General features: G+C 45.4%; 1 protein-coding gene across 3 annotated transcripts in view; it reads left to right on the top strand.

Moving 5' to 3' along the window:
* Positions 1–27,628, top strand: part of TRIM33 (tripartite motif containing 33) — a 505,710-nt gene that overhangs the window by 291,680 nt on the left and 186,402 nt on the right. For all 3 annotated transcript variants that reach the window (XM_078644393.1, XM_078644394.1, XM_078644392.1), the window contains 2 exons: positions 2,143–2,206; positions 19,791–19,947. In XM_078644393.1, the coding sequence (XP_078500519.1) occupies positions 2,143–2,206; positions 19,791–19,947 (221 nt within the window). The remainder of the gene's footprint in view (positions 1–2,142; positions 2,207–19,790; positions 19,948–27,628) is intronic.

Genomic DNA, 27,628 nt, shown 5'->3' with positions numbered 1-27,628 from the left:
TTCAAAACTTCCGTGCGGTGGCCAACTAAGGACACCATCTTTTTTCGTGTAACGGACCCAATATTTATTATATATAATAGGGCCCACACCATGTCGACTATAGAGCTCATATATCGGAGTTCCAACTGGAGGTATCGGACACGAGTCCTCCAACCGGGAATCCTTGTTGCAACATTTAAAGAAACCAAGAAATCCACTATGGCTAGGCATCGTGCACACTAACCTAGTATCAAACTTCAAGGGTTACCGAAGTACTGAATCTTCGTGAAAGACAAAACCCTCGGTTTTTGGCAATTGCAACTGTCAAATAACAACTAAGAACCAACAACTAAGAACCACAAATGCAATGGAACCATGCAAACAACAAAGCTTCAACAAGCTGAAACAACAACTAAGGACTGGGAGCGACCCACAAATACTTAACTGAGAGCTTCAATGGCGTCACCAGGAAGGCCCGTCTATCGTCTCGCTGTACGAAAGGTCTACGCCAGGCGTCGAAAACAGGCCGACAGTCAGGGCATCAGTCCGTCGCAGCCGTCAGGAGGCGGGAATCTTCGCGGGAAAAATCTTCGGACCACTTATTTCGACAACAGGATCGATGAAGCGGGGTGCACCTTTTCCTCGGAGATTTCACACGAAGTTCCTCACAATCTTCAGGCTTTGGACCGGTACCGCCGATGTCGCCCCGCGTTGGGCGCCAACTGAAGGACTGGACTATTTAAGGCCCAGCGGTGCCAGGGAACAACACCTAAACCTTCGTGAGATACCTGTTCTGGCGCACTAAAGACAGAGACACGGGAGACTTCCTTCGGCGTCAAAGATCAGCGTTTATTACTGCAGGGATGCAAAAGTCATGAGAAGTACAACAGAGTGTAGGTTCCAAGAGTCTGCTTCAAATTGCATATGTGAGTCGCTCTCTTTTATACAAGATTTTACCATTGCACAACATGTGAACAAAAGGTTACAACCCAGTTCCCACAAAAAGGCTTCAAAAGGGTCGCTTTCATGTATTCAGAACCCCGGAACATAATTACATTAACATCACCAGCTCCAACTGTAAAAGCACATCTTCTCACCATTAGGTACATTCCACTTGAGTTGTAAATAGGCAAGAGAAAGAGACAAGAACAGCTGCAAGGAAGTCAGACAGCAGGGAAGAAGTTAATATTGGATGCGTAATCGTAGCTTAAAAGGGCTTGATCCCAGCATGTGCGAGGCTGAAACAATAGACCGACCGGGCAGAATCACCTTCGATCGGAGGCAATTGCCTTAGCAGTGTCCTTCCCCTAGTTATAAAAGACGCATGAAAAGGCATATGCTTCTTCCGTGAAGCTTGGGAACAAAAGGTCACGATGCGGACAGTTGCCTGTTCGCTGACTACGTGAGGGCAAGAAACAAAATGGATGCCGTATCTAAAATGGAACCCGAGGGTTCATTGGAAAAACCTGTAAATGAGACGAACTCTTCTGGGTAGCATGGCGATACCGCGTACACTTACTAAACTCGTCATTTACGGTTCATAGATACCACACTCGTCCATATTCGGCGATGCCCGAAACGTCGTAACGATTTTCACGGAACCTCATGGTGCCATAAGAGATGCAGCCCACTTCTGTTGCAAATATTGCTTAATAGTGTCTGTAGTCTATTGGGTAATTTTAAACTATTGATTTGGTCATTTATGGTACTTTAGATTCAGCTTTAGTCATGTCATCCACCTTTGCTAGTAGTGTGTCTTGTGTTAAAGCTGGGGTTTTCGGGCAATCTTATGGCTCTTACTACACAGAATATTTTTCATGTGAACTTAAGTATTTGAAAAACAAAGGTAATAGACCCTCAGAGAGACTATGGTTTAGTTATCTGCATTTCAGAATGCCAGATTTATTTTTAAAGGTTTTCAGTTTTTAAATATTCCTGGACACCCACATGCCGGAGTAAATAGCTCAACATTTGTGGCTTCTGTGAAGATGCCTCCAGTGCAAAATCTTATTTTGATTGCAAGTAACGTTTCCTATTAAACCTTTGTCTCATCTCATTCAGTATTTCAGCTACATGTTTTTAATGTATGTCGATGAGACACCAATGATAAGCTCTTTTGGTGTTTAAATGCGTAAAAGGTGCTTTCTATTTATTTTCCTGTAGGCTTGTCAAATTCGCACACACCAGTGAGGCCACCAAGTACCTCAAGCACTGGCAGTAGAGGAAGGTAAGGCGATTGTTTGTTTTTCCCTGTTCTGTACTAGGATCCTATCCTGCATATATACCATGAGAGTATTTATTGACCAGCTGTAAGAAAGTGGCTCTGTATATACTGGAAGTGAATTTGTGTGTGAAAGGAATATCCTCTCACAAAGGCGTGCGCTCGTTTTTCTTGAAACAGTGTTGTTTCTTCACAAAAGTAATATCAATTTAATAAACACTCAATGAAGTGGGAGGATGGAACATGGCGCCGGGGGGGGGTTTCCAGGTAGCAGGGAAGGGTTGCTTGTTCCTGCTCCAAAGTCCATGGACGGAGTGCTGATGAGGTAAACTGGCAACGAAAACCCCAGACCCCTGAGGAAGGGTTGTCATTTACTGACCCGAAATGCATTGGGTATTGTAGTTAATACACAGAAATACGAGGAATGATATCCAGAAATTAATGAACATATAAAAAATTTGAAGGATCAATATGAAATAAAGGACAATTGATTTATTAATTTGATATTACTTTTGTGAGGAAGCAACACTGTTTCAAGAAAAACGAGCGCACACCTTCGTGAGAGGATATTCCTTTCACACACAAATTCACTTCCTATAAAAAAGCACTGATTGGCACAGTGTGACAGGTGCCGCGCCACAACCAGAATTTTGCTTAAACTGTATTATGTTTGAATCATCTGTAAATTAAGAGTGCACAGGGATATCAAACTACTATTTTCTGTATATTCTGGACAATAGTAAGGTAGTGTGTGCACAGTCCACATTCCCCAGAGGTATGGCAGAGGCTAAAGTGAGATATACCCTTAATCTCTAAAGTGGTAGCTTGGTCGAGCAGTAAGACAGTATCAGAGGACAGTGTAAAGCATTTGTTGTACATACTCAGTCAGCAAATGGTCTCACACACTCAAGAAATGAGCTCTAGGCCAATGGTTTGTATAAATAATATATAGTTTTATTTTAGAACCAACAATAGGTATCAAAGTATACTTTCTCAGAATGATTTACTTTAGTTAAATACTTTTCAAATTGGCATAGACTTTTGAGTACAATAGTTACAGTTGTTGCAATAGGCAACACAATTTCAAACACAAAATGACATTGAGCTCAATGGGAATGTCTAGTTAAATATAATTAATTACTTTATGGATTACTTTTCTAACCACCCTACTGGATCCTAGATTCAGTCCTGGGACATCTCCTGTAAACAGTTGAGTAAAAGCTTTTTAGTTACAGTTGTGATTATTAAGGAATATTATTGTATTTTCAAAGTTGACACTTAGAAACTTTTTCACATAGAATCACCAATGTTATCCTATGGGAGGAAATTCACTTAGCAGGCAAGTAGTGTTATTGTTACTTTTTTTACTCAGTGTTGCATCCTGGATCCAGCTTTGGTACATCTCCTGTAAACAATTGAAAGAATGCTTTTGTCATACAGGCGATTTTTAACTAATATTTGTAAGTTTCAAAAATCGACACTTGGAAACTTTTTCAGCAAAAACCAGGCACTGTTATCCTATGGATGGAAATTCAAGTTACTGGTAAGTACAGTTCCAATTACTTTTCAGGGTCAGTGCTGGGCACCAAGATCCAGCACTGGGATCTCTCCGGATAACAGGCGAGTATTTTCGTTTTCGTGATTCAGCTGATTTTAGATGAATATTTTAAAGTTTCAAAACTCCACACTTAGAAGAATTTCCAAGTGAAACCAATCAATGTTATCCTATGGAAGGAAAGTGAGTTATCAGCTTTTGGGTTATTACTCGACTGGAGCAGTTAAGGTTATGGGCATAGACTCTGGGGTCTCCCAGGGTCAAGTAGGGACAGTTGTTACACCCTCAGCGGCACAGGGGCAGCCGGGTGCAGAGAGAGTTAGGCCCAATGTTAGCCTATGGGGCGGCAGGGGGCCTTTGGTTGGTGGCTACTGGCAAGCAGGCTACGCGACTGTGAGAGCTGCGCTCCTGGTCACTTGCTCAGGGCAAATGGGGAAGTGGATTAGGATAGAGGTTGCACTGCCAGGGGCACTCAGGCGGATGGGTGCAGGGTGCTTTTAAGCCGTTGAGCGCTCAATGTTATTCAATGGGAAAGCTGGAAGTTGAACAAAGGCTGCAGGCTCGGGGATGGAGATTCATCAGGTGTGACCACCACTTTGAGAGGTAAGTTGGGATCTTGGAGGATAGGTAGACACCCAGGAGTTGGGCACAGGGGGCCGTGGGCTGCCGGGGCGTCTTTTGGTGGCGGGAAATCTTACCCTCAGCTGGTCGCAGTTGGAGGGGTTCCTTGTTGTGAGGCTGCAGGCGGTGTCAGGGTCGCCGAGGAGGGTCCTTGGGAACTGGATTTGAGATCCTAATCGACGGGGGAACGTTCTTGTGGTCTTTGTTCACTCAGGCACAGGCCGGGCTGGGCGGGTGCAGTGTGTGCTGGATTTGCTGTTCCTTGCTGGCACCAGGAATGTTGCTGTTTGAGCAGAATCACTGCTCATGGGATTCCCAGTCTTTTAGATTAGCAAGGCAGGCAGGTCCTCTGTGGTTTTCTGCGTTGCTGTCCGCAGGAGACGCTGGGGTTTAACAGGAGCAGGTTCAAGGATTAACATGCTGATAAGGCTGGGGCCAAGTCAGTTGGTGTTGCCTTCTTGTTAGCAGCTGCATGGCAGGTCTTCCTTCTTCTTGTTCTTCTTTCTTGTTTTCAAATCCGGATCTGAGGAATTAGGGTTCAAGTTGCCCCTAAACACTAAATTTAGAGGCGTTACAGGTAGGGCAAGGGTAGAGACCAATGGGTCCCTGTCCTGGGGTGAGTACCCCCCCTATCCTAATCCCAATTGTATAGATCTATGTTTCTAGTTTGCTGTCTCTGGATTCACAATTTAAAATCACTACTGATGGTGAAGTTGGATTTTAAATTGCAGTGCTGAACATGCCACTTTCATGAAGTTGGCATTTTCTTAATTTAACCGTTTTGTGCCTGCTGCCTGTCTCTGAATACAAGTCTGGGCCAGGTGACAATTGGGCTTTGTGCATTCCCTGTAGATAGCCGCACACAAAGGAAGCTTAGATGTCACTTGGCAGTATTGGAGGGAGAAGCTGGACACGGCCTCACGCTTGCACCTGAATAGTCTGTGTCCTGTCCCCACACAAAGAGCTGCATACTAACCCTGGGGGTAGGACTAAAGCTATGCTTGCGACCCTCAACGTCAAATTGGCGACAGTGAGCGAGCAAAATAACATCCTGGCGATACTTTTTCCTCGTTCGTGATCAGCAACTTCAAGTTGCCGATCGCGAACTTGGAAAATAAATCTGCCGCCGAGATTCTCAACGCTCCGATGTCCGATTTCTCATTACGAGGACACCGGGGGCGAGAGCAGCTCTACCGCCACGCCCTGACCACACCAGGGGCTTATTACCACTTGCGTCTCCCTCTTCGCGGTAGACGCTCGCAGAACTCAGCTGACATTGATGGCAGCAGCAGCGGGGCATACGAGAGGGGAGAACCACGCTCCCCAGGAGACACCGGGGCCGAGAGCCGCCCTACCGCCACGCCCTTGACCACAATAGTCTTATCTAACTAGTCCCTCATTCTTGGCCCGCGGAACGCGCGCAGGCGCGCGCCGGGCGAAGCCCGGGCCATGGGCGGGCCCGTTTTAGCCCGTTAGAGGACGGGGCGGGGCCTCCCCCTAACATCTGCGGAACTAAGGTCAGTGCATTAAAATACTATACTGCATTGTAGCGGACTGATAACCTTAGTGGCGATTATTTAGAGAGGTATCTGCCCTGAAGTATCTGCTATGGCTACCAATAATGAGGCGATGGAGAGGAAGTCCAACATGGGTGGCTCCCTCGTGGGCACTTTGGATCGTTTCATTACCAGGGTATCATCTGTGCGTTCGCGCGAAATTGAATTGACTGAAAAAAGACTGTCACTGGACCCAGTCTTTGATAATCGTTCATCCCTGGGACCATTATTGCATGTAATATCCCCAAATCAACAACCTGGGACCGGTGCTGGCCTAATAAGAGTGAGTAGTGAGGGTGGAAGCCTGCAACCACAGGGCAGTGAAGACCTGGAAACCTCACGAGAAAGCATGAACACCGCACCGGCTAGTACAAGTGTGCTTCACCCTAATTATGAAGAATCAGGTCCTCCAAACATGAGACCAAAAACGAGATCCCTACAGAAATCCAAAACTGGGAACTGCATTTTGGGCGAAATTGGAACTTATTTTCACATGGACTTATCTCCCCATATATGATAGACTCGCCCAGATTGAAAACAAGCTGTTGTATCTAGAGTCACGACCTGATCCTGCCCAGGTGCGGGCAGATCTGCAAGTTATAGGGGGGGTGGTCTTCGTGATGCGGAGCAGCAACCTGGAAATGGTGAAGCCAATTCCAGTAATCTGCCCAATAGTAATAACACACCTGTTGCGCCGCCGTCGGTGGTAAATCACAATCCGCCCATTAATTCTGTTCCTCTACCATTAAGGGAAAGAATTTTCTTTTTTTTTTATATTCAAATCATTTTTATTAGAAAAATCAAAGGAAGAAAAAAGGAAGAAAATTCCAAAAAGAAACCACAGAGGAATGACATTTGTGAAATCAAAGAACTACAAGAATGACTTGAATGCGTACGTACATCAATTACAAAATGAGCACATGTGTGAATATGATATAAGATAGACAGTTACAGATTACATATTACTGAGTGGTGACTGTCATTCCCAAAGTGCAAAATACACAATATAAAATATAAAATACAAAATATACGTTATATGCACGGTACAGAGTACAAGAATATTACATATTGTACGCCGGGGCGGTGCTCAAACCTCAGATGTTGCATCAATTAGAAGTGGCACACAGAAAGCAAGATCGTCCTATAGCAGAGCCACACAATCAGCCAGTATTCAATGACGTTCAAGGCATTAACAGGTGTCAATAGGCTTCGGCATTTCCATATATCAATAAAGAACTAGTCATCCCAAACAGTGTACGGGGGTCAAAGGAAAAGGAAGAGGCATCAAGAGATTTCCAAAGCTTCTTATTGGAGGAGTGCAAAGCAGGGTTATCCGCTCCCCTGATGCAAGAAACCCAGTCTTCTCATGTTTTAAAGGATACTTCAGCGGCGTTCTTCCTTTTACATAATACTACCTTACAAGCCAGAGTAGGAAGTAAGTACAACAGGTGACGATCATTGTCGGTGGTCAGATTTGGCTCAATAGTGCCCAATAAAACATACACAAATTCTCTTGTGGGTTTAATACTTAGTATATGCTCTAGGCAATCAAAAATTCTGTTCCAAAAGCTTCCTAGCGAGGGGCAATGAAATAGCATGTGTGCTAGATCCCCCACATCTAAGTTACAATTCCAGCAATTCGGATAATCTTTTAAGTGAAGCTTAAACAATCTGTGTGGTGTCCAATATGCCCTGTTAAGTAGCATGTACTTAGTTTGTGAAAGTATTGGGGAAACTTTGTTTACAAGAGCTGTAGCGTGGATTTTGTCCCAGTCAAAAGCAATCCCCGTTGAATTGGGTTCCGCCTCCCACCGTGATTCATTACACCTTTGAGCTTTCCCCGGTGAGGGGAGGAGAAGTTTATAAACTTTGGATACAAAATGGCCTGCTGCCCTAATGCGCGCCAGTTGAGACTTGAGCCATGGCTTCGAAGGTTTAAAAGAGCGTGTAGACAAGAGTGACTTTAATTTGAGGAAATCATAGAAGTTCATTGGAGTGAGACAGTATGTTGCCTGGATCGAGGAGAACGGCAAAGGGTGCTGCCCATCATAAAGGTCGCTGACCAGATTAAGACCTTTTGTGGACCAGTGTTCCCAGTTGAGGGGTTCCCCATTAATTATGAGTGTAGGATTATGCCATAGGGCCACTGACGTGGTGTTTTTAAACTTGAGGCCCGTCTTGTGCACTTGATCCAGATGCAAAAGGGCACGCCTCGTGTTCAATAAGATGTATCTCGAATGAGGGAGTTGTCAAGTCCATCGTGAGTAGCACCGAAAGGGGAGCTGTGCCAACGAGCGACTTCTCTATATCTATCCATAAAGGGGTATACGCTGTATCGTCATTCAACCATTGTGCACCTTGCTTACAGAGGAACGCAGTTTGGTAATTCCTGAAATTAGGGAGACCCAGGCCGCCTTTGTCTTTAGCTAGTTGCAGCTTCTTCATTGATATCCTGGGCTTCTTCCCTTGCCACAGAAATGTGCCAAAGAGCTTATCCCCCTTTTGCAAGATATCGTCCGAGAAGGTCATTGGAAGCATGCTCGCTAGGTAGTTCACCAGCGGGGTCACCGTCATTTTTAAGGTCTCCGCCCTCCCCCACCATGACAGAAATTTCGGAGACCAACCATCAAGCAATTTTGACATTTTCTTCAGAAGTTGTTCCTCGTTAATTCTTAGGGTAGTAATAAGGTCTATTTCGAAATCCAGTCCTAAATACTTGAAGCAGCCAGGCTGCCAAGTCAGTCCAGAGTTCCCCAGGACCTCTTTATTTCCTAGGTTGTTCAGTAGTTTAACTTCCGTTTTATCTTTATTTAATTTGTATCCTGAGACTTCCGAGAACTCTTCAATAGTTCGCAACAGGGCTGGTATCGCCTCCTCCGACCTTTCTGATACAACAAGTAAATCGTCTGCGTACGCTGTGAGTTTTATCGTATAGTCTTGGAACGGGATACCAACAATATCCTTATTGTAACGTATGCGGTATAGGAATGGTTCTATGGCCAGGAGAAAGAGCGACGGGGAGAGGGGGCACCCCTGTCTGGTACCTTGTAACTTGAATGATGTAGATAGCGATCCTCCCGCTCTTACTCTAGCTGAGGGACACGAGTACAGGGACATGACCAATTTCGTGAAAGATGATCCTGAATTGAACTTATGTAATAAGGCCTCTAAGTGCGTCCAGTCTATCTTGTCAAATGCTTTCTCGGCGTCAAGTGTGATCACCGCTGTAGGAGTGGTGAGAAGTCTTGCTTTTTCAAGCACGTGGGCCAAGGTTCTGGTGTTATCACTGGATAGTCTGTACTGCAGAAAGCCGGCCTGGGAGGGGTGTATTAGTTTCGATAAAACCTTCTGGAGGCAGTTGGCTAGAATAGAGGCTAGAAGCTTACAATCTAAATTGATAAGGGAAATAGGCCTATAATTTTTGGGGAGCGTTGGGTCTTTCCCTTCCTTGGGGAGGACAGCTATGATAGCTTCCGCTAATGTACCTTTCACCTCTCCCTTATCATTGATTTCGCGAAATAGGTGGAGGAGTGGGGAAGACAGTGTGGTGGAGAAACATTTATAGAACCTAGCTGTAAACCCGTCTGGTCCAGGTGCCTTCCCACATTTAAGAGACTTTATAGCTCCTTCAACCTCAGCTTGCGTAATGGGGCTATTAAGCGCACAGTTCTCTAAGTAGTCTTTGATGTGGTTTCCTTTCACAGTCGTATTTCTAGCATATAGGTGTTCATAAAAATCTTTAACTATTTCAGCGATTTTAATAGGGTCGGTCCAGGCCACTCCAGCCTCATCTGAAATAGAGTTAATTGTGTTTTTCTGAATTTTGAATTTAAGATAGGCTGCCAGGCTTTTCCCAGCTTTATTTGAGTCGCATATTTTGAATCTTTTCCTCCTATTAAGCCATTCTCCTGCTCTTTCACTTATTATTTCATGAAGGGAAAGAATTGAAGACAACAGCAACGTACTATCTAGAAGAAGGGCATCTGGGGTGATAACAGGGCACCTGGATGATCAACTTCAAGCCAGTAGAAATGTTGCTGAGGATAAGCCTGTAAAAGCCCTACCCCGTATAAATCTCCCCCAGCCTCATTACCATATGTGGTGGTGCTTACGGGGTTACAGCGTGGCTCAGTGGTTAGAGGCGGCAGACCCGGAAGCTGAGATCAGCCGTGGACCAGGGTTCGGTTCCCCGCATCGGCGGGTCTCGGACTCAAAAATTCCACGGACTCGATAATTCTCGCTCCGGTGCCTACTCGACTCACGGGGTCACACTCTGCGACTCTGGGCAATAGCTTGCTTAATCTCCACTACGGCCCCTCGCGGCGGGATGCCTGGCTTTCACCTTGAGAATTCCCTGCCGGGGTTTCTCACAGGGGAATACCAGGACGGGTTCCCTAAGCAAGCGCCTTGAGACCCCTGGGTGATTAGTGCGCTATATAAATCGAAATACATTTACATTTGCATTTACATTTACAGCGTTAGACAAGGGTAAAAATGAAGTGTATACATATCTAAAAAATAAATGTATACAGTGGCTCAACTTTAACAGGCCTCTTCCCCCACAGGTCTCTAGTGAAATATTGTTTGCAAGACGGGTTGATTGGGTAGAGGTGAGGCCAAAAACCATTGCAGGAAATTGTGTAATTATTAATTTCAGAAACATCTGTGCTGTGGATTATATCTGCAACGGGGCCCCAGTTGGGTCTAAAACACCAATCCTACCTCTACATGTGTCCTATTTTTATCCTGCTCCCCAGTGGGGCCCCAAGCAAAATAGAGGTGGGCAACTATGTGGGGCTCAGAACCTACCACCTTATAGAGATCACGTAGAGGCAAATAATTGGAAGGGCCCACGACCAACTACACCCTTGCTCTCATTGTTCCCCCAGAATAACAGGTTTAGTATTCTAGACCTAGTGGATTGACGCCCGGAGAGCAAATGGCCCCCACTACCAGTGGTCAGGAAACTAGGCCCCCAACTAGTGAGAACGGGGAGCAATGATGATGCTACTTCCCTCTGTGCCCCTATTATTATTCAACAAGAGGGTGTGGGGGGGGCAGGGAGTCTACCGGGGCTAATGTGGGGCAGAGTATGGGGAGGGACTACTCGGCTGTAGATTTTGATGTTCTATCGCCTGATATGCAGGAGGGTGTATTTGGCTCTATTGCCGAGCAGTCAATGGGTGAAGCAATCGAACGAATGCAGGTGATTGAGAGGCCGACGTGCCTTAGTGGGGCAGTATCTGGTGAATATGGCCCAGTGGGAGATTCAGGCCTAACTAGCCCTGGGGGTAAGGATGGTAGTATTAAAGTCCTGTCCTGGAATTTGGCTGGGATGAGAAATAAATCAACTATCCCTGAGTGGGGCCTCTTTATAGAAAACCATGAAATCTGTCTGATGCAGGAGACGTGGGCGCTGGAAGAGACCACGAGGGCTGGTTTTGCCACCTTTGATATCCTGGCCACAACCCGGTGTAGGGGGAGACCCTCGGGTGGCCTGTCGATTTGGGTGGGTGCGCACTTGGGTGCTAAGGCAGTTCATATTCCAACCAACTCACCCGATGTTCAATGTGCTCTTCTAACACTCCCTGACTCCACTCAGGTTGCCCTACTTAATATTTATTCTAGGCCTTCGCAGGGTGGGCAGGAATCTGGTACCATTGATATATTAGGGCAGTTTATTCCTTCCCTTGACCCCGCAATAGCCCTATTAGTTGGAGGAGATTTTAACAGCCAGTTCGAACCTCTTGCCAGTCCAGACACGGGTGAACTAGATGATGAGGACCAGTACTGGCGTATTCCTGAGCCGCGGATTGCGCCTGTTAGCGCCTGGACTCCGCTGGTTCTCCAAATCAAATCATTCTCCCTTGCAGCGTCTCTGCGGGCATGTAATGGGAGGGTGGAACCAGATATACCGGGCTTATCCACCTTCAACAGATTAGGGCAAAACTCCATCATTGATTACATAATGGTTGAAGCCAGACATTGAAACAGGGTTCTGGATTTTAAGGTCCACCCGCAGAGCGATAGTGACCACAATGCCCTGGTTTTGACACTGAAACCTGGGAGTTTTGGTCTGTCTAGCTGGCCCATGAGCCTAATTCTGCTCAACCACCTTCCTGCTGTCTAACAATAGGCGGCAAATTAAGTGGTCCAAACTTCAGGACTCTCTGACTAAACGTGCAGGAATATATCAGCTGGCACTACCGCAGCTGATAGAAATGGGGGTGGTGGGAGAAAAGGTCCCTGACCGAGAGGCCCAGATTAGGACTGTAGAAATCCACATGCAGTTGATTGCTAAACTATCGGACGTGTTCTACCCTTGTGGAAGAACAAAGATTACCGCAGCTCAAACTCACCCCTGGTATGACGCATCCTGTCGGAAAGCAAAAAAAGACCTCTTCGTCACAATAAAAGATAAGGATACAATTGGTATAAAGCAGTGTCGGCTCAGGTATAAGCAGACTGTCAATAGGGAAAAGAAAAACTGGGAGGTGAATAGATGAGAAGAACTAAGATTAGCACTCCTGAGCAAAGACTCCAAGTCGTTCTGGACCATTGTTAGTACCGGGAATCGTGGGGGTGGACCACCTCCCATAGCGAATATAAGACCTGCAGTTTGGGAAGCCCATTTTGGAGCACTATATGCTAACCCTGCTGAAGAGTTATCTTTGTCCCCTACCCTTGGACCCCCCCATGAGCATAGATTGGAGGGGCTGATGGTTTCTGTGATGAGGGATGTGAGAAGTTGGCCTGATATATGATGCTCACTAATTCTAGTGATCAACTTGTATCAGTCCAAACAACCCTTATGGTGATTGGTTGTAAGTCAACCTGATAGACCAGCTATCCTAGTAGCGGGGACAAAAGCAGTCTTTAGGCTAAACTCTTTTGGCATGTGAAGCCAGCTGTTGTACCACAATATAACCCCTTGAATACCAGATGAAAAGACACCACACAGGTTGTTATGAAAATAAACGATATATTTATTAATAACAACACCTCTGAACTCTTTATGAGGTCAGAGGGCTAAGCACATGACAATACTACAAAAGAAATAAGAGTTCGCACAATATCTACAAGTGTGCCTGAGGGGCACGGCAAACCATATACTCAAAACAATGGAATGCGTGGAAGGAAAGTACTGTAAGGAGATCCAGAGGCTGGAGGATCGCTGGGACTACGCTACGAACTAGGTAAGTAAGGAGCAGGAGGCCCACGGGACTCACGCGCAGAGTGGAAACTCTCACGCGGGATGCGTACCAACGTCTATGGATGCTACAGTTTACAAAGTTACGGATTCCGGACGAACCCGGCTGGATGGAGGGAAAACAGTGGACCTGGACACTAGGATAGTGGACACAGACTTCAGCACCTAGAAGCTTTAGTTACCTAACCCACAGGCTGCGGGTGCATAGGGCTGAAGTTGCGTCGGGTTTGCTGTGTGGATCCCGGTGATGCCTGAAACAAGAAGTTGCTGGCAGGCAGCCAGATGGAGGAGTCCGGTGGTTCCAAGGATGGAACTAGGAAGAAGGAAGTCCTGAAAAGGAAGGGGACAGAGTCTTGGTCACTAGCCAGTGACGGTGCTGGAACCAGGAGGGAACCAGATGCTGTCGCCGCGTTCAGGTGAAGGAAGGGTCGCTTCTCTCTGTAGCTGCGCGGACCAGGAGCTGTTCTTCACGACCAGGCTGGAGGCACGAGCTGTCCCACGTAGTCTGCTGCTGTTGGCGGTGTCGGATCGTCGATCTGGACAACAGGCCTTGGCTAATGCAAGCCACGCGGTGGAACAAAGATGGCGTCTTGTGTGGACCAGGAGGGTTCGGGGTGCTTCTCTTTCACAAGGAAGCAAGGGCCAGTCTGGGGGACCAGACTAGCAGTGTCGAAATCTTCGGGTCGTCGTCTCAGAGGTCACCAGCCAGCCGGCAAGTGACCAGACAACAGGGAGGGCAGCAACCAGGCAAAAGGGCCCTACGCAGATCACGGGGATGCTGGGGGGCTGGTCTTTGGTGCAGGAGCTGCGTCGGTGTGGGGCTTCTCAGTCCCCAATGCACTCACTCGAGGAACCCTCAGGGGTCGTGCTGGAACGCTGTGCAGGTTTCTTCAAGATGGCCGTCTCCACGTTGCTCGTCGCACCCAAGGGTCCCAACTGTGCTGTGGGTAGAGGTCGGAGAGGTCTGAAGGTCCGGGTCTTGTCGAGCTGTGTCGTCGGATTCCGGGATGGAAGGACTTTGCAGCAAACCGCACAGGAGCTTGATGGTGCCTGTGAAGCAGGATGGTCACTCCCTGACCATAGGGGAGATTCTTCAGTCTTCTGGTGTCCAGGAGGTCGAAGGTCAAGAGTCCTTCGTGGAAGTTGTCAAGAGTAATCTAATCTGGAATGGGACCAGCTCCTACCTTTATTCAGCTAAAGGGGGCTGCACTACGACTAGGTCCCTCCCCTGGGTCGGACCAGGAAGGGGGGTGGTTACACCCCCTATCCTTTGTCCAGTTTCCCGCCAGAGCTGGGGCTGGAGTGCCCCAGCAACTGTTTGGAACCGGTGTATGCACAGGGCACCTTGTGTGCCCCAGGCATGTCTCATTCCTTTCAGCCTTGGCCTACCTAATACACAAAATCCTGTCTGGGGTGGTGCTAGCACCTCCCAAGGCAGGAAACCCTTTGTCTGAGTCTCCCTTGCTGGAAGGACTCCCAGCAGCAGGAGGTCAGACTTGTGTCTGTGGTGGCAGCATCCATTTTGTGATGCTGAGGCTCGAGTTAACTTTAACCGGGGTTTACAGTTACATACATGTCGTGTCCCTCTAGAAGGGTGGAATGCTAACCCCGTCGCCAGAATTGGCGAGGGGTTAGTATTCCAATTTGTATGACACCTTACTCGACATGTTTTGATAATGCTGTGCCAAAGTTAGCATTTAACCGCGAGGATTATAATGCACTTAAGAGTATATGGTATAGCGTTATCATGGAACAGCTATAAGGACTTGGTTCCGCAAGCTGCAAACGGGCTCAGCTCATGCCAGAGCACCATCTCACATAATTCCAAGCACTCTGCCTTCAGGATTGATAAGGCCTGCCATAGGAGTGACTGATAGGAATATATGTGTCCATTTTGGGGTTAGATATAGGAATACTATATCTAAAGCAAAGGGTGATTACACCACATTGCCCCAGCTGTCGTGCAGCCAGTTGTGTCAGTTTTGGGTGGCCAGCCTGGGGTGGCATAATACATGCTGCAGCCCTTGGTAGGCCCTGGGTACACCTATGCCCTGGATACCTAAGGTATACTGTACAGGGACTGATAAGGTGGCCCAGTACCAATTGGTAAATGCACCTAGGGTACATGGTTGTAATTTAGAGGGAGAACAGCTAGGCTGTGGGTCTGATTAGCAGCCCACAGCCAGGGAAAGTCGTAAACCAGTGAAGCAAAAAGCGAAAATCTGGGGTGGCCATGGGATTGCAGACCCCACTCTCCTACAAGGGATGTGGAAGTGGTTTCCCCGCTCCTTACCCCAGGACCCCTCCATGAGTACCGATTGGTGGGGCCCTTGGATACTGAGCGGGGCGAGGGGATAGTGGCCCCGCTGTGTGAGCATCATTTGGGTGGGCCCCTGGACATTACGCTTACGGAGGTTGAGACCGCAATAGCCAAACTTCTACGGAACAAGGCCCCAGGCTTGGATAAGCTTCCTGGGGATTTTTTTCGAGCACAACCTAAAATCTGGGCACCATATTTGGCTGTTTTATTTAACGCAATACTCAAGGGGAATGACCTGCCAGATACCTGGCTCCGAGCAGAGATTGTCCCTATCCATAAAAAAAGGCTGTCTGCTAACGGCGTCTAATTATAGATACCACACAAAAGCTGAGGGCAGGATCATCTTAGACAGAATCCAGGGGTGGGTAGAGGAAAAGAATATTTTGACTATATTCCAGGCTGGGTTTAGGATGGGCATTTCCACAATAGACCAAATTTTTAGGCTGCAGTTACTATTTTGGAAAACGGTGTGTGTGGAGGGTGGTAGCCTCAACCTCCTCTTTGTGGACCTGCGGGCCACATTTGATTTAGTACCAAGGGAAAAGTTGTGGGGCGTATTGCTAGGTATGGGTCTACCCACCTATATGTTGGATATCTTGAATAGACTCCACACGAATAACTACGCTCAAGTCAGGTGTGGGAGGCACGGCGAACTGTCAGCTCGTTTCCCTGTGACGAAGGGGGTACACCAGGGGTGCGTCCTGGCCCCAGCCTTATTCTGTCTTTATATAAATGGGCTAGTAGATCATCTGCTGAGAGTAAAACACAATGATGCCACAAGACTGGTGACCGGGCGGGTGCCCGCTTTGATGTTTGCAGACGACACTCTGTTGTTATCCAAAACATCAACTGGCATCCAGCGCACCCTGGACGGCTTCGCAGCTTTCTGCACACTGCGCAGGCTAGAGATAAACTTGGATAAGACCAAGTTTATGATCTTCAATCCCCCTAATAAAACTCGCCCTAACCCCCTTTTAAATGGTACATATCTGGAAAGAGTAAAGACTTTAGAGTACTTGGGTATTACCCTAACGGAAAACTATGATTGGGGCCCTCAGACAGCAAAGGTGGCCCTTAGGTTATCCAAAGTGGCGGGGGGAATCGGTAAAGTGCATAGAACTTCGGATTTTAAGCCTGCGGCACCGGTCGTAGAAATTTATAAACTCCAGGCCAGAGCGGCTTCTATGTACGGAGCAGAATTATGGGGACACAAACATATAACCAGCCTCGGGAGGGTAGAACATGCCTTTATGAGGAATTTCCTGGGCCTACCAGCGAGCACACCACTTATTCCCCTGCGTATGGATTTGGGGTTAGAACCTATAGAGGAGGCAGCAGCAGCACGGCCGCTGATGTATTGGAAGAGGCTTTTGTCCGTGCCGAAATTAGTTTTCTACAAAGAATTCACAGAGGTGTGGGCCGCTTTAAAAACTAAGAACACTCCGTGGCTCCTACACATTAGGGCTCCCTGTGGGCAAATTGGTTTACCTGAGTTGTGGGAGAACCCTGTAGATAGTTGCCCAAGGATAATGAAAGCTGAGCTGCTGCGCTATGCTAGGAACCAGAACTTAATATCTCTACAGAGACGCACCAATCTGAGAAGACTGACGGTGGAGTTCCTTCAAGTAAAAACTGAACCCAGAATGGAGGATTTTTTGGACTTAATTTATCCTTCCCTTGCAGGGAAACTCTACATGCAGCTTAGGATTGGTAGCCCCCGCTCAGGGTATTTACATGTAAATGGGCTAACGTAGAGAATATTGTATGCCCGGCATGTAACTACAAGCAAGAAGATGTATGCCATGTTCTGTTTTTTTGTCCAGCCTTACAGACAATAAGGAAATGTTGGTTGATTCCACTCTGTAGGAACTTAGGTTTTAGCCAATGTGCCCAAGCGTATAGGGTTTTAAGATATGATACCCGCCCTCCCATCGTCTTTGCTGTATCACGGTTTTTGTTTGGTATGTGGCGTAGACGGAGAAGTTTTCTCTAATATCTGTCTTCATCCATTAACTGTATATGTATACTGTGATAACTATCGAGTTTGATTCAATTTTAGCTTCAAGTTTTACTGCATATGTAATTTATTGTTTTAATATCCTGTGCTTCTATGTATCTATTTTATCTGCACTTTTATGGTCTGTCTTGATTTATCAACATTACGAGTGGTCACGTATTCTCACGATGAGAAACTACTAGTCCGCGTAGAGAGAGATGCCGCTCGAGTACAAATCTACTCGAGCAGCCGAAAATGACCTCTTTCACTGTGCAAGATGCGGTTTGCAATGATTGCACAGTGCGGACAAGCATCCGACACTGTGCAATCAGTGCGAAAAGCATTTTGCATAGTGCACTACGCAGTTTGTGTAGCTACACGTAGCTTGCGTAGTGCAAAGTGCACTTCGCGTAGCTTGCATAGTGCAAAGTGTACTTCACTGGCTACGCGTAGCACTACTACGCGGACTACGCCCTGTGTCACAGTGCATACCCCCCTTGTAGTAAGCCTGGAGCCCCAGGGCCGGGAGGACCTCTTTCCACTTCAAAGACCTGTCTTTGAAGTCTCCCCCACTTCAGAGACACAACTAGGTAGTATCAATGGACCTCTGACAACCTGACCTCAGTGCACTTCTGGACCTGTGAAGTGTCTGCCGTGAAGTCGAACTGCTGTGCTGCTTAAAACACGTCCACTCAGCTGGACTGCTGCTTTGCTTGACTAGTGCCATGCTATGCTAGCCTGGTGTTCCCCTGCCAGGGTGTGTAGGACTGAACCTGCATCCCAGGGTGACTCCAAGGGTTTGCTGGCCTTCCTCCTGATTGAAGTTTCAGGAACATAAAAGACTTCCGACTCACCTGCAGCTGGACTCTGTCATCTGTGAGTCTGCCCTGCCAAGTGTTGCCACCCCAGTCCTGGACCCTTTGGAAGTGAGGCCTAAGGTCCTTTGTCAAGCTAACCTACGCATCCTCGCAACTGTGTGAGTCAGAAGCGGCACATCTTAGCCTTTGTGTGGATTGGAATTGGCGCATCCCTATAGTTACATGGAATGGACCCAGAACATCACCCTCAGAACCACTGCATCGCCCTCGGAACCGAAGCATCCTCTGCTTCAGGATCTATAGCAGCATACCGCATTCTAAATCAGTGCATCACTCTTGGAACCAACTCATCATTGCTGTTGCGTGGAGAATCTCAACCCATCTCATCCACTGCGCGGCTTGACACATGCATCTCTTCGGCTGCACCTCGAATCTTCAGGGACCTAGCCTAGATCTAGGTAATTTTGCTTAGGAGTCCTGAGTCCCTGTATTCAGCCCACGCTCCGTCGTGCTCGGCCCAAACTTTTGAATTTGTCTCAGTCCGGCAAGACCAAATATCCCAAACAAGCTCCATTTTTCAGTTTATTCTTTAAAAATTCATATCACGACTTCCACTTATTGGATTTTGGGCGTTTTGGCCTTGTTTTATTAAAAATAATTATTCTCTATTTGTTTAACCTGTTGTGTAGTCTTTTTGTTGTGGTTTCGCTGTGTTACGGTTTAAAGCCAACCAGGAACCCAATTTCAAACAGTGGTCATTGAAATGAGTGCTAGAAGACCTGCGACCTGCACTGTCTTTTGGTGGAAGCTAAATAAATTTCGAGACCTTAAACAAGTACCTTGTAAGTGCAGATGTTTTACAAATACTATTGACCTGCTCGTTGGGGGCATTGGATTGCGCAAAGACCCTCCAATCTGCTAACCATAGTTTTGGTCATAAAAATATGGAGGCAGATTAATTAAATATAAGGCTCAAGGGTTTGGAATACTCTCACCATGAATTAAAACAGTATCTCACACTTGCACTGAAATTTGCTGAAAGTTAAGTGTTACAAACTTCCTTTGATGAAGACTTGCCACTGGTTGTAGATCATGGCCTTCAATCATTTGTTAACATATGTTTTGCCCTACCTTTTCAGCAATTCATTTGTAACCAGTGGCACTCAAAATGAGGATGTGTAGTTCTTGTTCATGCCCACTAGCCTAGATTAGTGTTGGAACTATCTGCAAATTCTGCATTAATCCATAATAATAACCTCCTCTACGATTGAGTCCGATGAAACTGCCTTAAGACAAGCCAGAGCTTTACAGTACACTGAAATGCATTTTTTTAAAGTTTTGATTCCATCACATTTCACAACTCATTATTGTTAATAGATTCTAACCTAGTCACTGAGTTTATGTATGTAGTACATGGGTGATTCATTAAACGATGATGTAATGAATAGAGCAACATTGAATTTAAGCAGTTCAGTAAAAAGTTTCCCTTCATCACCTAATTGTTTGTTTTAAAGCTGTGGTTCAAGTGGTAGAACGGGAGAAAGGAATTCAGGCTACAAATCAGATCTTGTAAAAGTCAAGCAGGAGCCTGGTACTGAAGAAACGGTGTGCAGTTATTCAGGGTCCGTGAAGCAAGAGAAAGCTGCTGATGGCAGAAGAAGTACATGCATGGTAGGTCTTTATAGTGTCTGACCTATTTGGTATTTTTCTCAAACTGATTTTTCTCGTGTACTGATTTATTGAAATGGAACGGCACAGCAGTAGATAGGAATGCTAGATGTTTAGAGACTTTACAGTTTAAGATCACTCACCCACAGTGTTTATGTTCATTTGCAATTATAAAGGGTTTTCATCCTGAATTCTGTTGTATAATGGAAATGTGGATCACTCCGTGTAATGAGGCTTTGACCATTCTGAGGGAGGAGTCTTTTTTGCATGCCTGTATTCAGCTTAGCTACTTCAGTACTCTTATTAGGAGCTACTTCAAGTCTGTATTTCAAGCCTCTGCTACAATTCTTCAGCCACAATTGTTTACATCCAGATCGGTTATGTTTCTTCTTTGAGGTGGACAATGAAAGACCAATTAGAACACATTCATTTGCTAACGTCTATTGGCTTCTGTCATATGCATTAGTGCAAACACCTTGGTCATTGCTTTTAATAGGGTCTATTTGTCTGCTCTATTTTCAAACAAATTGAGAGAAATCCAACCAGGTGTCAGTTTTTCCAAAATGGCATTTTGCTTTACAAAGCAGGTTTGTTCCGTCGTCATGCTGTATGCAGTCATTTACTTAAATAGTGTTTTCCAGCTCCTGCGGAACAAAAACCTTTTACTATTTCGCCCTCTCCTGGCTTTGAGTCATAAGAGCCTTATGAGCGCTAATAAGCAAGATTTGCCTGTCCATGGATACACGTTACCATGCAAAAGGGGTTGTGTTGGATTAACCCAAAGAAAACATTACCAAAACGTAACTATATGCTTCATATGAACCACAGAGAAAAAGAGCACAAGTCGTTAAAAAATAATTTGATTGAAATATATATAAACACATTAATTAAGGTGCTGCACAATGAGTGCAAATAAGTGATTGTGTAATGTTTTAGCAGTATATAATACATAAACAAGGTAAATTACCATATCAGCATAATTTCAAAGTTAATTCAAAATCATTCCAAGTGCCCTGGTCAGAAGTCCATATTTATTAGAGTCCTGGGTATGTATTCTGTTTACCAAATTAACAAACCAACATCCATTTCACAAAGATCTAGGCGTGAAAGTCCATCTACGTTTCCACCCGCAAAATGAAACTATTGGTAATCCATCAACATGGGATCTTCATCAGAACAGTCAAAAGAAACACCCTGTAAGTCAAAATAAATGATAGTAAAATCTTCAATGTGTGCAGCTATACTTATAAAAAAAAAGTACTTCAATGGTATCAAAATAAAGTGATTCACCAAGTCTTCTGTAAAACAATATTGTGGGAACCATAGGATTGCAAATCATAATGTTAAGAAAGACCTCTGCATGGGTAATATTTCTGTATAGAAGCCCACTGTAGGCACATCTGGGAGGTCCTCCTTAAAGAAAAGACCTCCAAAAACTGGTAATCACTTCACTTTAATTAGTCTTTATTCGATATATTTCAATCATAAAAGACATTTTTCAGAAATAAAAAGCGTTGTTTTTTATCCCACCCCACCCCCCCACCCTACAGAAATACAGAATCCACGCAAGTTAATACAATAAATAAGCAGAAAAAAGCAAAATAATAAAAAATCTTCATATCTCATACTATTTACACTACTACTATGTATTCTACTTACATCTTTACACAATCTTACAATATCCTATTTACATTTTTACATAACCTTAAAATATCCAGCTAAGTTCATAGAAGCCAATCAAATAAGGATAGAAGAACAACAACTATAAGTTGAAAATTACATATTTTCTCACGTAGAATACGACTTAAAAGAAGTTTAAATAAATGCAAACTGTACGACATTAAATAGAAATCCTAACTTATTCCAGACAGGTTTTGCGTGCCCGAATTATCCACATCCAGTGAAGGAACTTTGCCATAGCTATAACAACAGGCTGGGAGGAATCTGTTCTTAAAATCCTGACAGCCTCATTTGACGTCTTTATACCTAACTGGATGCAAATTGGTTTGAGCCATGATTGTCTCGGTATTCTATATTCAGGGCAGGCAAATAACACATGACCAATGTTTTCATTATGATCCGGACAGAAAGGGCACCTTGGAGTTTGTGCTTTATGCCATTTCACTGTTAGGGCATTCAACGGGAGTGTCCCCACCCTCATCTGATGATACCTCTTCCGGTCCCCTGGGACCGTAATCCAATCCCAGTATAGTTCGAGGGCCGGTGAGTGCTTGAGCTCCAAAAAATCATATGTAAAGGAACGGTCAATATGATTCCTAAAGCACTTGATCTCCACCATACTCCAGTAGAGTTCACGAAGTATCTTTTTTGGTGGAAAAGCACTATTTAGCGGATCATCCCACATTTGGGATAAACCCAATGCCCTATATAGAAGCTTAGCCTCTTTCAACCAGACTATCTTATTAGCAGTATCTAGGGATCTCACCTCCAGGAAGCCTTGGGCATACTGGGAGAGCTCAGGAGTTGTCCATAGCCTTCTCCAGTAGGCCACAATTCTATACTTGGCTATGTCACTAAAGCTATAGATTCCCAGATCATACTTTAAAGGTATCAATGGGGTTGACATTGGTAGCCCAGTAATGTTGCGGAGAAATTTATTCTGTGCTACCGTCAATTTATTCAGATTACTGGACCCCCATAGTTCTGCTCCATAAAGAACAGCTGCTCCGACCTTAGCATTGTAGATTTTTAAGACAGGTCTAATCGGTTTAGTGTGAGATGAAAAAAGCTCCTTTGTGAGAACTCCTGCAAGTTGAGCATGCTTTGTGTCTAATTCGTTTATATGGTGTTTCCAATCTAGATTGTATGACAGATTGATACCAAGGTACTTAAAGACCTGGGTCTGCTCAAGCTGGACCCCATCCATAATAACTCTGCCTCTAATGTGTTTTCGTTTATGCATAACCATAAATTTAGTTTTGCTGGTGTTAATTACAAGACCATGATCCTTGCAAAATCCTTCAAACACCCTAATGGCCTTTTGTAGCCCCTGCTGCGTCTTTGATATCAGCAGGGTGTCGTCCGCAAACATCAACAGGGGGATCGGTCTTCCTGCCAACCTAGGGGCATCCGTGGGCTTTTGTTCAAAATAACCGATCACCCTGTTGATGTATAGCGAGAAGAGTGTTGGTGCAAGCACGCACCCTTGACGTACACCCCTCGCTACGGGGAACTTCTCAGTAGTACTACCCCGCTGATTCCATCGGACTTGTGCAAAACTATTTTCATGCATCCTAATCAATAAAGAGAGGATTTCTATAGGAATGCCCTGATCATGTAGGATATTCCACAGTTTGTGGCGGGGAACTAAATCAAAAGCTGATTTTAAATCAACGAAAGCTGCAAAAAGCATCCCGCCCTCTAATAAAACTGTGCGCCAATATAATAAAACAAATCTAAAAATTTGATCAATAGTGCTGGTATGACTACGAAAACCAGCCTGCAGGGGAGATAATATATCATAGTCATCTATCCACCCATGAATTCGCTGTAATACTAGCCTTGCCACAACTTTTTGCATACATGCGATCAGGCTAATAGGCCTGTAATTGCCTGGATCCGAGCATGCCCCCTTTTTAAAGATGGGGATAATCTCGGCTCCTTTCCAGGTCTCAGGGATAGGCGAGCCCTTTGCAATAGCGTTGGCTAAAAGCTGAATATAGGTGGCCCATAGATCCTTGTCATGCATAAACAAATCTGCAGGGATAAAATCTAAGCCCGGGGCTCTGGCTTTAGGTATACAGCTCAGAGTTTTTAGGATGTCATCTTTTGAAAAGACTAAGGGGCTCTCGAGGATATCTACAGAAGCTAGACATTCCTCTTCAACTTCGTCCTCAGCAGAAAAGTGGGTAGAAAAATGGGATACCCATGCTTCTGGTAACACATGGTTAGTGGGTTCTCCTCTACTAGACCCCCTTCCCCATTTGACGATGTTCCAGAAGGGTGTCATGGATCTTTCCCTACTGGCATCCAGTAGGTCCCTCCAATAGCCTTCCTCCCAATCCCTTTTTGCACTAAGTTGCACTTTTTTGTACATAACTCGAGCCTCCCTTATTTTAATTTTGTCTCGAGTTTTAACCGCGTCTGACAGTAGTCTATAGGCAGTCCTGCAGGACTTGTCATACCACTGATCCTCCTTTCTAATTGGTCTACGTGGCTTTTTCTTAGCTTTCTTTACAAAAAATAATTTTAAATTGTTAAAAAATTTATCGTGGATCCTGCTAATTTCATCTATCGGGGTATTATTTTCAAGTATATCCTGGACTTCTTGAATGGCCGAAGTTGTTAGATCCCTTATGGCTATCAAGCTTTCCTCATTTGCTGCACAAATTGCCCATCTAATGTGTCTTTGATCGTTAGAAAGGTTTATCTGGACAGTTTCCATCTCTTCCTCTTTTGCCATCAGATCGAACAATTTAAAGGTTAAAATCAGTGGGTCGTGATCACTTTCCACCCTAGTCTCAACCCTCATATCAAGAACTTTCCCCCAATTCTCTTTATTAGTTAATATATAATCAATACGGCTTTGCGTAGTTCCATTAGAGAAAGTAGGGGCGCCCTGCTTGTCCGATGGCGTTCTTCCATTAGTGGCCCTCAGCCCAGACTCAGCACATAATACTTTTAACTGTAATGCAGCCTCAGTCCATCTTTTGATGGGTATCAAGGAAAGCTGTGGGATTTCCCAAATGAAGTCCTCCTCAGTAATGAGGTCAACATCCTGGTTGTCAAGTGGTTCAAAACAACAATTAAAATCACCACCAATAATAATATCAGCATTCAAACAGTGTTGATTTAATAGTACATCCAATAGCTCAACCGCCTTGGTGGATTTACCACCCGGAAGGCCCCTTGAGTAGATGTTAAAAATAAAGATGTCCCTACTTGGCGGTCGCTGTAGTTTGACCAGTAATATATCAGAACTATTGGTATCTATTTGTAACACTGTGTAGTCATTCCTCTGCTTAATCCATGTAACCAAGCCACCTTTTGCCCTTCCCCTTAAGCTCGGGGTGGCTGGAATAAAATAATGTAGATATCCCTGAATTGGATCCGGTTCTAACTGCCAAGTCTCCTGTAAAAGGACTATATCCTTAGAATCCAGGAAATTTAGCAGATCCTGTGATAAAATCTTGTTTTTTAACCCTGCCACATTCCAGGACAACAAGGTACTTTGTATGTCAGCATTGTCACTGGTAGGTTTTGTACTATTGGTTAGACCCTTACCATGTTGCTGAGTAGAAATATATTCACATGCATTACCTTCTATAGTACCCAGTTCAGGGGAGAGAATCTCATATGACTCGAGTATATCATTATTTGTAGTAAGTTTGGGACATTCGATACGCTGTTCGACATTAATCACATTACCAGACTCGACCTGAGTGCTACTTACATTGGTCAAAGCATCAGCTAGTCCAGTACTTAAACAAGTGCCCATTTCCCTAGCCTCATAAGTGACATCAGGAATTAGAAAATTTTCAAGACTATTACCCAGTCAATCACAATCATTTAGCCCTGATAGGGCATCATATCTATTACCTAGAACCATACCCCAGTCTTTTTGGGGAACACCTTGGCCTCTGTTGTTTCTCACAGTGTTCCACATAGGTCCCGGGGTCCTAGGAAAAGTCACATTCTTTTGCTCACCATAGAAGAATTTTAACGTAAGGGGAACGACAGATCCTGCTCTTCTTTGGGGGGGATTGATGTGTTTTAGGAGATTTGGCAGAACACCTGGATGAAAAAAAGTCACTATAACACAATCTCCCTTGAAAACTTTCGGTCGATTTCCAATCCACGCCACCCTCTTAGCGGATTTAATCTCAGATGCAAGTTGATGTTTACCCCCTGGTGCCATTTGCATGTTATTTGTTAACCAATGGAGGGCTTTACTGGACAAAGATTCCGGGGTTTCGAGTTGTGCATCTGCTGGCGCGGGAACATTTGCCAGAACCAGGACCACAGGAGACGCTTCCTCAATAAATTGGAGGGGATCTGTTTCCTGACAGTTTAATGGCAAGTTTTTGGGTCCTGATACCCCGGCAATGTTTGGAGGTCGATTAATAGGATGAGTTTCGTTCCCAACTGTACTTTCTGGGAGCATAGGACTAATCTCCTTTTCTATGGAGCTCTTTGCCTTAGGTTCAATTGATTTTGCCATTTGTGTCACTAAAGTATTGACCGTCTCAGCCCCTTCCACAGCTTTGATTTGAAGAATAGTCATCTTTTTTACCTCCGCATTCAGTTTATCAATCTTGGCGATCAAAGGCTTAATGATAGTTTGGATTTTAGAATCAATAATGTCTGCTATTTTCTGAAGCAAATCATCTTCGTTATAGCTTTTTTCATGATTGCTTTTATCAAGGACATTAATATCACCATCATCTAGAGTTTTTGACTTGTTTTGCCCTATTGGAGAAACATTTTTCCTCCTGTTACTGGAACGTAACCCCATCCGTTTTTGATGAGTTCTCCTGTTTTTTCTCGTAGGTCGAGTTTCCTGCTCAGGAGAAGGTAAGTCATCAATATTATGCACCAGAGCCTCATGGTCATGTTCAATATTTACTCCTTGGTCTAGTGGCATAGCATTAGCGGCATCATCCAGATTAAGACTAATCTGATCATCCAAATTGGGAGTAGGATGAACCGTGATGTCTATTAAGTTTGGGGTATCATCCAGTACTAGAGAACCTGAATGCTGAGGACTTTGAATTGGGCTTAATAACTGTAAGTCAGGCGACTGACTTAATCCCAATGATTCTCTTCTGTCTTTATTTATTTTAGTTATGACTTGAAGCATGTAGTTTTCAATGGGCTTAGAGTTGACTATAGGCTTAGAGCTAGCAGGAGGCTGTTTTTTAGAATTCTTTTTAGACATGTTGAGATTATATAATCGATTGACCAGGGATTATATAAGCTTTACCAATACACACCGGATACTTGAATAGAGCCTTACGTAATGACACTATAAAGTAAAGTCAGTAAAGAAAGGGATTTTCTTACTTGCTTGGGTTGCAGACGTTAGAGGGGTTGCCCAGTCCAGTCCCGGCCAGTCTAGGACTGTCTAAGACTGTCCCGCCCTTGTCCCGGGCTTCTCCCGCGCGCGACTCGCGTGTGCGAGAGGCGTTCCCTGCTGATAAGGCGCCTCCTGGCGCGTAGGCGTCGTCACCCCCGCCGCGTCCACCCCCGGGGCAGCTGGGTGATGTAGTTCCCCAGCTGCTGCTGCACCGGGTGGATAGCGGAGGATGGCGGTATGGGCGCTGCGTTTCAGGCCGTTTCCCTCACGGCGCGGTTAGGCAAGGTTTCAGGCTGTGGGCTTCTGCAACAGGAAACGAGATGGCCGTTTCCCTCACGGCAAGTGCTGCGGCGTTCAAAGTGTCCCAGGAGCGCTTCGGCGCTCCCTGCTGATAAGGCGCCTCCTGGCGCGTAGGCGTCGTCACCCCCGCCGCGTCCACCCCCGGGGCAGCTGGGTGATGTAGTTCCCCAGCTGCTGCTGCACCGGGTGGATAGCGGAGGATGGCGGTATGGGCGCTGCGTTTCAGGCCGTTTCCCTCACGGCGCGGTTAGGCAAGGTTTCAGGCTGTGGGCTTCTGCAACAGGAAACGAGATGGCCGTTTCCCTCACGGCAAGTGCTGCGGCGTTCAAAGTGTCCCAGGAGCGCTTC

The sequence above is a fragment of the Lissotriton helveticus genome, chromosome 5_1, assembly GCF_964261635.1.
Source record: "Lissotriton helveticus chromosome 5_1, aLisHel1.1, whole genome shotgun sequence".
Taxonomy (NCBI): Eukaryota; Metazoa; Chordata; class Amphibia; order Caudata; family Salamandridae; genus Lissotriton; species Lissotriton helveticus.
Note: the sequence above shows the minus strand (reverse complement) of the source record. Positions and strands in the feature narration are given on the sequence as shown.